Source organism: Camellia sinensis, chromosome 14 (assembly GCF_055761805.1).
Source record: "Camellia sinensis isolate YWXY chromosome 14, ASM5576180v1, whole genome shotgun sequence".
Taxonomy (NCBI): Eukaryota; Viridiplantae; Streptophyta; class Magnoliopsida; order Ericales; family Theaceae; genus Camellia; species Camellia sinensis.
Window position 1 is genome coordinate 117,011,392 of NC_138974.1, and position 11,451 is coordinate 117,022,842.

At 32.3% G+C, this 11,451-nt stretch overlaps 1 protein-coding gene across 1 annotated transcript; it reads left to right on the top strand.

Moving 5' to 3' along the window:
• The first annotated feature begins 3,374 nt into the window (after positions 1-3,374).
• LOC114284965 (sulfite reductase [ferredoxin], chloroplastic) lies at positions 3,375-10,384 on the top strand. Its single transcript, XM_082907256.1, has 8 exons — positions 3,375-3,738; positions 5,991-6,773; positions 6,862-7,158; positions 7,671-7,868; positions 8,997-9,131; positions 9,257-9,373; positions 9,487-9,645; positions 9,808-10,384. Exons 1-8 carry the CDS (start codon positions 3,571-3,573, stop codon positions 9,877-9,879), a joined length of 1,929 nt encoding a protein of 642 aa, XP_082763382.1. The 5' UTR covers positions 3,375-3,570; the 3' UTR covers positions 9,880-10,384.
• Positions 10,385-11,451: the final 1,067 nt, after the last annotated feature.

Consider the following 11,451-nt stretch of genomic DNA (forward strand, 5'->3'; position numbering starts at 1 on the left):
GCATCAAATGAAAGTTGGTAGACTCAACACTTGGGAAAAACGAAAGCAAAATATGATGATACAATATAGCGTTAAACCAAAAAAAAAAAAAAAAAACCTCAATAATAAAATTGTTCAATTAAACTTAGGTCTTGTTGGATAAGTAATTTTTTTAATCAAAAAAATCAAAGAGTCATTTAGAAAATTAAAAAATCAACAATTCATACTAAAAAGTCAAAGATTCTCTTTTTTCTCTACTTTTTACATATTTTTTCGTAAAAAGTGAAAAATTCATCCCAAACATACTAGTTTTTTTTAACTCATATTTTAACCAAATAACTAAAAAGTTACTGAGTGGTTTGAGATGTTCTAAATAAGTGTACTTTTTGACTTTTTATAAAATATGGGTTGGGTTTGAAGTGATGTAGCAGAGAGGTGATGTGACTTAAATAAGATGATGCGACTTAAATATGATAATGACTTTTTGACTTTTTTAGTACATGACAAACAGAACCTAAATTAGCATGTTCCCAAACGAGACTCTTAAGACCTGCTTATAGTTGATATATATATATATACCTTCAAAATTATGCAAGAAAAATTAAAAAAATCGACTAAACCGATCGAACCGGATCGAACCGGTCATATTTGGTATGTTTTTTAATATGAATCAGTCTGTTTGGTTTTGAAAATTGATTTTTTTTTCAGTTTTCGATTCGGTGTCGATTTTGATATACTATACACCAATTTGTACCGAAACCGACCGAATATATTTACATATAATATATATTAAATTTATTATGAATATTTTGACTCTATTTGATAGACTTGTGGTTTAGACTTATGAGATGATTGTTTTAAGTTTTGGTTTTGTTTTGATGTCAAGACTTTGGTTCTGAGATTATATTTTGTTTTTAATCCTAATTCAGTAAAAGTTTCAAGCCTTTGTATTTATTAATTTTTTTATTTGTATTTTTGTGAATGGTTAGATTAGATATGATTAAAATTGTGTACAAATGGTTAATTTAATATTTTTATATAAATTATTTATTATACTACAAATTTAAAAAATGACTTAATTTTGAAAGTACTTACACCGATTAAACCGTATTGAACCGAACCGTTTGAATCGGTGCGGTTTGATGCAGTTTAATAAAAAATTTGGTCTATATTAATTTTCAATATAATAAAACTAACATTATCGGTTCGGTGTAAAATTTTACCTAAATACCGACGGTCCTGAACCGATTACCTCCCTACTTGCTGTACAAAATTTATACCTTATGTTTTTGACTATAAAAGTTCAATAAAAAAGATGGTTGGAGCAGTGTTTTAAAAATCGGACCGGTGAACGAACCGGAAAAAGCATCGGGTGGACGGGTCACCGGTTCAACCGTCGGGTTGAATCGGAATCGAACCGTGACGTAATAAATATATTAAAATTATATTTAAATAAAAATATAAGTAATAAAATTATAAATTAAAAATATTAAAAATATTAAATTATCTTAAATATTTGTCCTAATATTTTTTTTACTGAAAAATATAATAATATATTTTAAAATATTATTAATTTCAATTTTGGAAGATGAAATCAAATATTTAATATTCCCTCCATATGATTTTAATTCAAATAATTTGATTGAAAGGAAAGCAAAAATTTTGGAGGGATATCAAAATTTCAATATTCCCTCCAATACATTTGATTGAATCCCACATGGATTTCTTGAGTTTTTTTGAAAGAGTTTTTTTCTTATAAATAGGTGAAAACTTTCACAATAATTTCATCAAACTCTTAATGGGATTCCTCATAAGAGGAGACCCTTGAAAAAGAGTTTCAAATTAAAATTTTCTTATATTCTTATATTTTATATATATATATATATATATATATATATAAAATAAGAAAGAAAGAAAATAAAAAAAACAAAGAAAAAATAAAAATAAAAAAATTTGAAACCGGTCCGGTTCGGTCAAACCGTGGCCGGGTCGACCGGTTCACCGATTTAACCGGTGGGTTCACCGGTTTTCAATAAATAGGCCGGTTTTTACATTTGGCCGGTTTAAGGGGGCTGACCGGACCGAAACCCCATCTGGTCACCGGTTCAACCGGTTTTGAACCGGTCGATCCGGTCCGATTTTTAAAACCATGGGTTGGAGTTTTTAAATCTGTTAAAAAATCAAGATCTATAAGAAAATGCACTATTAGTGTCTCTTTTGATGGTCGGCCGTCGACACTTTGAAACTCAAATCAATTCGCATAAAAAAAAATTTGAGAGATTTAATAGTATAAATAAATACATATATGTATATATATATAATTATATTTCAAAGAATATCCACAAAGATATATGTCTTTGACTTTTGTGGTCAATTGATTCATGTGGCACAAAATAGACTTAGCCCCGTTTGGGAAGTGGGTTAATTTTTTAATTTTTTGGTTTTTTAATTATTTTAGTCTGGGACTAAAAAGTTTAGTTTGGAAAGAATTTTTTAACTTTTTAACTTTTTTGACTTTTTTTGTGAGAGAGGAGTGTAATGATTATGAGTTGGATTTGATGTTTTGTTTTTTGTAGTTAAAATAGTCTATTTTATTTTTTGTACCTATTTTAACCCCTAACCCACCAAAATCAACTCCCCAAACTATGCCTTAACTAATTAGATGATGTCAGGCAGAGATGAATCCTTTCTCATTTTGAGTTAGTTTTAACATCCTCTAGTTAATTTTATTTTCATTTGCAAATCTCTAAACAAAATTTAAAAAATTGAAATTTAACTCGTCATTTATTTTATTTTAAAATTCAGTGCGAGAAATTTATGTTCTATCCAATAGCTGTGGTTTATAAAAAATAGCAAGGCAAAAAAAAAAAAAAAATTATCATTTTATATGGAAGTGTTTGATATAACTATTTAAACATATTATAAATTATAACTTAACAAAATATGTTTGTTGCATCTGCTAAATTGTAAATTTAAGTTGCTGAGTAGTGTTTAGTAAATAAGCTATAAAATAAATTTTTGATGTATAAATATTCTTTTTATTTCTGTTAATTATAAATTGAATTAACCTTTATTAGTTGCAAATTAAATTAACTTTTTTTGGTTACTAATTACTAATTCACATTTTTCATTAAAAAAAGAAAAGAAAAGAGAGTCCATAGTCCATTTGGGTCTTTTTTTTATTTTGAAAAAAAAATCTAAAAATCTAATCTTAAATAAACTGTTATAATTAGAAATTATTTGAAATAAATTTAACTAAACAATTTAAAATAATATTTTCAAAACTAGAATATATAAGTTGAGTAAAAAATATCACACCAAACACCCTCAATACCCAGCGAGTGCAAAAAAGCTGATGGGAGAAGCGCGTGATCTTCGGCTTTCCTTCAAAGTTTAAACGAAAATGCTCGTGTCAGGCACGTGACCTCAAGTGAACTTCATCTTCTTCATTCGCCACATATCCAACTCTCTCTCTCTCTCTCTCTCTCTCTATATATATATATATATATACAACTGTATTTACTCTGCAAAGCCCTAGTTTTTTCCCTAGGGTTTGCTCTTGTTTTCTGAGAACGCTGATACATTCTGGCGATGACGACGTCGTTCGGGGCTGCGCACACCGCGATCCCAAGAGAGCCGAAGGTTCTAATTCAGAGGTTTCATGGCTTGAATTCTTCGCATTCTCTGCTCTTGAACAAGCGCATACATGTCTTCTCAGATTCTACTTCCAATCGTCCCATCATCAGAGCTGTTTCAACGGTATAAAAAACAAAAACAAAAACAAAAGCAAAAACCACTCTTTCGATCTGTTGTCTGTTTTCTCAAACTCGTATTTTAATTTTCTTTTGGGACGAATTTGAACTTAATTTGTGAATTGTTTCGTAACTCTATGCCATGCATACAATTTTATGAATTGTTTCCTAGAAAATGTAAATTTTGTTCCTGGAAAAGTTATTTGTATCTGAACAAGTTAGAAAATGGTTACTGAGAGTTACACAGGAACAGAAGTACTAGCTGAATGTGTTTGGTTGGAGGATTTGATGAGAGAAATGGATAGGGAAAGAGAAATAGAAAGAAAATCAGAAAGAATTGATAGGATAAACCCCAAGGGTTAGTGGTGTAGTCTTGGGATTTAAGAGTTTGCTCCTCTCTCTCTCTGGCTCTCAAGCTTGAAACCTCTTAGGTATTATCATGGTAGTCCAGTCCATATGGATTAGATCGCTAGTGTCATAAAAAAAAATTGATAGGATTCAAATTCTATGTTTGGTTGAGTATCGCTAGTGTCATAAAAAAATAATAATAAAATAAAATAAAATAAAATTGATAGGATTCAAAATGTTTGGTTGAGTTAGGAAATGAAGAAAAAAAAAGAGTAGTTGCGTTTGGTTGGAAGATTTAGGAAATGCTTTAGAAAGGGAAAGAGAAAATGAAAGAGAAAATGTAGGTGAAATGAGAATAAAATATATTTATATTTTACTTAATTTCACATGCTTTTTTTTTTTTCTTTTCATTTCCAAAACCCTCTCCAAATTCCCAACCAAACACGGCATAAGTGAACTCAAAAAATAAAAAATGGGATTGTATTTCTCTATCATTTTCTTCTCCTTTCGATTATAACCAAACAAAAATGAGATTGCATTTCCTTTTCCATTTTCATTTCTCTCATTAAATCCTTCAATATTACACATAATACCATCTTAAGAGAAAGATAGTTGATAATATTATTCCTTCTAAATTTAAGGGTTTTCGAAGTTGATTCTTACTGCACATTCCTATGGCATCTCTTAAATTCTCCAAAATTGATATCACCTGGTTTTTTCTGTTTGATTCTTAGAACCCTGTATTTTTCCATTTAATGCTGTGTTTGGTTGGGGGATTTGGGGAGGGATTTGAAAAAGGGAAATGGAAAGGGAAAAAATGCGTGAAACTAGGTGAAATGTGGGTATATTTTATTCACATTTCACCTAACTTTTCCCTTTTCCTTTCCAAATCTCTCCTCAAATCTTCCAACCAAACACAACGTAAGGGTTTTAAAAGTCCATATTTGTAGAAAGCATAACCAAATCATTTGAAAAAGAGTCATATGAGAACATAGTGACAAAATTTGGATTCAGTAACTATTCACATCAAAATAATTCATTTGGGAGCCGTTTGGAAAAATATATCTATATATGTATTGGTAATAGTTGGAAAAAAAATTATTAGTTTTTTTTTTTTTTAATTTAAAAATAATATTTGCATTGAAAAACTTAAAAATATAAGGTCTCATTATTCTATAATAGTCATAAATAATTCATGAAATTCGTAAAAAGTGTGGAAATCAGTTGTAATATTCAGGAGAATTCTGAGATTAATGAAGGGTTAATTGTGATTAATTCAATTTCCTAAGGCTGTGTTTAGAAATGTCAGGGAAGGACAGATAGTCCTTCTTGAGAACCTCTGAGGGCCACCAAAGGTACATCTTGAACTGAAGAAAGATCTAAATGCCCAATTTTTTTTTTGGATAAATAATCAAACTTTATTAAAAAGCATCAAGATGATGCAAATAATACAAAAAATAAGCCCACAAAAGGAATAAATAAAACAAACTAATCAAATCCTCTACAAAATCGATAAAAACCAAAACATTTGGATTGACTGTACCCTTAACCCAACTCTCCAACACCATCAACAATGTACTCTCTCTAACCATGAAATGGAATGGGACTCATCCTGAAACACTTGCCTATTCCGTTCCAACCATACCAACCAAAACAAACAGTGGGAAGAAAGCACCCAAGCCTTCCGGCTCCTCTTCCATTATTTGATCCTTTTTTTATGCTCTTGATTTATGTGGAAACTTGTGTAACATACCATTATTTGATCCTTTTTTTTTTTTTTCATTGTAGAAAAGCTGGAGGTAGGGCTTTATGTTACTTATGATTGAAAAGAAATGGTGAACTTTTTGAAGTGTAATTAACATAAATATATTTGGTAGGCACTCTCTAATAGTTTATATGATATCTTTGCAGCCAGTCAAGCCAGATACTTCCACTGAGCCTAAGCGTAGCAAAGTTGAAATTTTTAAAGAACAAAGTAACTTCATTAGATACCCTCTTGACGAAGAGCTCTTAACAGACACTCCAAATATAAATGAGGCTGCTACACAAATGATCAAGTTCCATGGAAGCTATCAACAGACCAACAGGGACGAACGTGGTTCAAAGTCTTACTCATTCATGCTTCGTACCAAGAATCCTTGTGGAAAGGTTTCCAATGAACTCTACTTGGCTATGGATGATCTTGCTGATCAGTTTGGAATTGGAACACTTCGTTTGACTACCAGACAAACATTTCAGCTCCATGGAGTTTTGAAGAAGGACCTGAAGACGGTGATGAGTACCATCATTAGAAGCATGGGTTCAACACTTGGAGCATGCGGTGATCTCAACAGAAATGTTCTTGCACCAGCCGCGCCACTTGCTAGAAAAGATTACCTTTTTGCACAGGAGACTGCGGAAGATATTGCTGCACTTCTAACTCCTCAGTCTGGTTTTTATTATGATATGTGGATGGATGGAGAGAGAATTATGTCCGCAGAACCTCCTCATGTAGTGAAGGCCCGCAATGATAATTCTCATGGGACAAATTTCCCTGATTCACCTGAGCCCATTTATGGAACTCAGTTCTTGCCACGGAAATTCAAAGTTGCAGTTACTGTGCCTACAGATAACTCAGTGGATATTCTCACAAATGACATTGGGGTTGTTCTAGTTTCAGATGATAATGGGGAGCCTCAGGGTTTCAACATTTATGTGAGATGCACAATTTATTTCCTTACATTTCTTTTCTTCTAATATTTTAGAAAAACAAATTATAAATAGTTTATCCTTTCTGTTGCAGGTTGGTGGTGGGATGGGAAGAACACACAGACAGGAAGCAACATTTCCCCGTCTGGCAGAGCCATTGGGTTATGTACCAAAGGAAGATATATTGTATGCAGTGAAAGCTATTGTTGTTACACAACGAGAAAATGGGAGAAGGGATGACCGCAAGTATAGTAGAATGAAATACTTGATCAGCTCATGGGGAATTGAGAAGTTTAAAGCTGTTGTTGAACAGTATTATGGAAAGAAGTTTGAACCTTTCCGTGAATTGCCTGAGTGGGAATTTAAGAGTTATTTGGGATGGCATGAGCAGGTTGGTTTTATTGATTGAGATGTGTAATTAATGCTCTTCTGATTGAGTTGTGCAATTAATTCTCCTTTGTTTATAGTTGGATGTTTTCCTTTCCATTTTTTGTGTGTTCCAGAATATATATGCAGTTAAATTAATCCCTTTTGACTTCCTATGTTGCCCCTCACATCAAGATAAACTATAGCAGCAAAGAGAGAACAAATAATCTTACATCCATAGTGTGTACTTAAACTCGGCATTTTTTATTAAAAAAGAAAGACATCTTGTTTGGAACAGAATGAGCATGTGATTTTTAACTACATCATTAGGTCTTAACTTTGTGATGCTCATCACATGATTGTTTTTATGGATTTTCTTTTTCCTTGCTACAATCAGGATTAATTCTTAATATATATGTTCATTCCCTTACCTGTGCGATAAATCTTTTCCTTCTGACTTTTCTTTTCCTTCATGTATTGAAAAATGACGAGACTTTTCTTTGCTGTGTATTTATGATTGTTTAAATGTTTTTGCAGGGTGATGGTGGTTTATTTTGTGGGCTCCATGTTGATAATGGTCGTATTAAGGGGACGATGAAGAAGACATTAAGGGAAATTATTGAGAAGTACAACTTGAATGTGCGAATCACACCAAACCAGAACATGATCTTGTGTGATATTCGCCAAGAATGGAGGGACCCGATTACCACAGCTCTTGCACAGGGTGGTCTGCTGGTAAGACATTTAAAATTTTTGTTATGCATTCTTATGGATGTGATGAATTAAGATAGTTATGTCCTTTTTCATCCAAATAGGAGTATATATGTTTTCGCTAGTGTTGAGACCGATTGTCAACATGACTACATGGTTCAATGTTAGTATGGATGTTATGGAACAAATTAATATTAGCTGATGACGCTTGGATGTGCAGGAGCTGAATGTGTTAGAAGTTCCACTGCCATTAGGAGTTTCAGTTTGATGTAAATTTGGCAGTTATTTTTCCATTCCAATGTTAAGTTTGATAGAATTTAGTCCTGAGGAAGATTTTCTCAAGTAAAAAGTAGATTCTGAGTAGAGAGGTATTCTTGACTGAAGCCAACTAAAGAGACTCTGTAATTAATTGTCACACTTGATAAAATATTCACAAATGTTTTAAATTTTTATTTTCACATTTGAAAGATTGTTAGGGAACTACTTCACAGGTTTGCTTTCATGTTTGTGGAGTGGTGTAGACTTTTTCTGTCATTCTCTTGGCAGCCATAGAAATGCAGAAATAGAGATATTCCAGTTTATTTCATCTAGCTATGAACAAGTTCATTTCAATGTTTGTGCTTTCCATGGTCCATTTATAGTTTATTATTATTATTATTATTTTTCATTTTTTTTTTGGTGAGTTTGTGTCAAACTGTTTGAAGCTTACAACTTATTAGGAAGAAATAGCTTAAATAAAATGATTTTTTTTTATTTTTTATTTATTTTTATTTTTTTATTATCATCTTGAATTTGGAAGAGGGGTGCTTTTGGCTTTTGCATTTTGATTAACAACTTTTAGCTTACAAAAACCTGCACCAAACAGGCCCTAAGTTTGTAGCCAAAAAAAAAAAGAAAAAAGGATCCACTTGTCGAATTTGTATGATATGTAGGATCAACTAGTTTGTGACCTTCATTCTGAAACCTTTTTCTACTCAATTGTAATTGAAGTCTTTTATTGAATTTGTTAACTCAGATCACGTTCTTTAGAGTTAGATGGATAATGGAGGTGTATTTTGTTGATGAAGACTTTTCTTCCTTTTTTTGCCTTTGGCTTATGAACTGTTTAAGAGCTAAAAAAGCATAATTTCTTACACTGCTAATTGTGGGCAGCATCCTAGGGATGTAGATCCCCTCAACGTAACTGCAATGGCATGCCCAGCTTTTCCACTTTGCCCTCTGGCAATAACTGAAGCTGAGCGTGGAATACCTGACATCCTAAAGCGGGTTCGTGCTGTATTTGAGAAGGTATATTAATGAAGCTACAAGTATTAAGAAATCCAGCAAAGCAGCTGGAAAAGGTTTTTGATTAAGGTCATATTGTTAGATTGGGTAATGACGCTTGTTAACCAGATGGACTTCTATGATTTCAGGTTGGTCTTGAATATAATGAATCTATAGTGATAAGGATAACTGGTTGTCCTAATGGTTGTGCTAGACCCTACATGGCTGAACTTGGATTAGTTGGTGATGGTCCTAATTGTTATCAGGTATTTCAAGTTTTGATGTACCTGAATTTCAATTTTTATTGGGTCTCAGAACCCCTCATCCCAATTGGGTGACTTGTGAAATCATATTGAATGCATTTGTTGTGTTTAATCAGATTTGGCTCGGGGGAACACCCAATCAAACCTCGCTGGCAAAATGCTTTATGAATAAGGTTAAGGTGCAGGAGCTTGAGAAAGTTTTGGAACCTTTGTTTTACTATTGGAAGCGGAAGCAGCAGTCAAAAGAATCATTCGGCGGCTTCACAAATCGCATGGTGAGTAATCAATTTAAAATTTTAATTTATTGTCCTTTTAGGCAACCTGCATAAGAGATTGTTGGATTTGTCTCTATTGTCTTCACACCATTACAAATCTTCATGTGGGATAATAGACAATTTAGGCTAGGGGTTAATGCAGAATATAATTATTTGTATCAGGGATTTGAGAAACTCCAGGTATTGGTTGACAAATGGGAAGAAGGTCCAGTAGATGAACTTGAAGCTGTTTAAAGAGACTAATGAGACTTTGGTGAACTTGCAAGGCTCCAAAACAATAATGCTCATCTATTAGCTATGGAAATCATTCGCATTCCATTGCTTACCAACTAAATGGTGTAGGTGAGAAAAAGTTAACTCAGGCTCACTTTCTGTACTACTACTATTCAGTAACAGCTGAAACAAGTGGAGAATGGATTTTGGTACCTTTTGCATCTAGTTTTATTTGTGTTTCAGTGTATGTAGACATGATTTTGCATTCTATTTTCTTTACTTTCCAATTTTTTCCTTAACTAAGTAATGGATCACCAGAGAGGTATGTGTTTATTCCTCAACGAAGTGTGATGTTGTAGCCATTAGGTTTGTGTTCACGCTCCTATTGCCAACTAGCCAAGAACATAAGGCAGCGTTCGGTTTTCTAGAATGGAGGTGAATTGGAATGGTGTACTCATTCTTTGCCCTCCGTATAGAAATCATTCTATGATGAATAATGATATCATTTACAATGTATTTGCCATAATTTTTTTTTAGTGAACCAAACGTGAGAATGAACATAATAATGGAACGATAATTTCATTTCAGTTATTCTAATGAACCAAACATAGTATTACTATGTTAGTGTTTCTTTTCCGTGCTAATGAGAGCAATGCCTATTACAATTCGTGATGTAAGGTTAAAAAGTTAAAAAGTTAAAAATTTGTTCAATGGTCTAGTGACTTGGTGTATGAGGTGTTTTGTGTTATATCCGAGTTCAAGTTTTATTGTATGATGCAACTTTCTCTTACCAATGTTAAAATAAAATCTAGTGATAAAGTTTATATCTTTCTGACGAGGGTAAATTGGAATTTTTGCCTAATTTTTACTTGACTCTCACTTTTGATCTTTTAGTTTTTAATCTTAATATTTAAGTTCTCAAATTTCAACTCATGTTTCAATGTGACTTTATTGTTACTTACCATTTAGAATTTTGATGATGCGTATTCATGGGAGGACTATGTGAGCATGTTTTAAAGACATTAGAGAGGGGAGAAAATGGAGATGGATAACATTTTTCATCTTTCAACTTTCATTCGAATTTTATTTTGGTTCTTACATATGTGAACTTTTTATCAAATATTAAACATTGAGGTGACAGATGTGTTACAAACATTAGAGGAGCAAATTATGGGACAATAGAGTAAATTATAATTTTAACCTTCTAACTTTTAATCAAATTACCTTTTAGTCCCACATATTTCAAGTTTTATTTAAATTTTAAACATTGAGGTGCTAGGAAGATCACATTAAAATCAATTATTGCAATTAGATAATGAGAGACCGAGATGAAATTCAAGTAAAAATTGGAGAGTGAAAATATAATTTGCCCTTTGGATGGTCAGCTGTGCAGAGAATTGAACTCAAGATGATCAAATGTGGAGAACAATCAAGAGAATACATAACAATTAAAATAGCCATATAAAAATCACAACTTTGTATGCATTTTATTTATCATCATAGACCAATTAATCAACAAAGCAAGCCACCACACACACACACACACACACATACATATAATATGATGCCAATGAAAACCCTTTCACTTGTGGC

Coding starts and splice junctions, on each gene's coding strand:
- LOC114284965 (XM_082907256.1), top strand. CDS start 3,571: ATGACGACGTCGTTCGGGGCTGCGCACACCGCGATCCCAAGAGAGCCG. Junction 3,739..5,990: donor TCATCAGAGCTGTTTCAACG/GTATAAAAAACA, acceptor ATATCTTTGCAG/CCAGTCAAGCCAGATACTTC. Junction 9,646..9,807: donor GCGGCTTCACAAATCGCATG/GTGAGTAATCAA, acceptor TATTTGTATCAG/GGATTTGAGAAACTCCAGGT.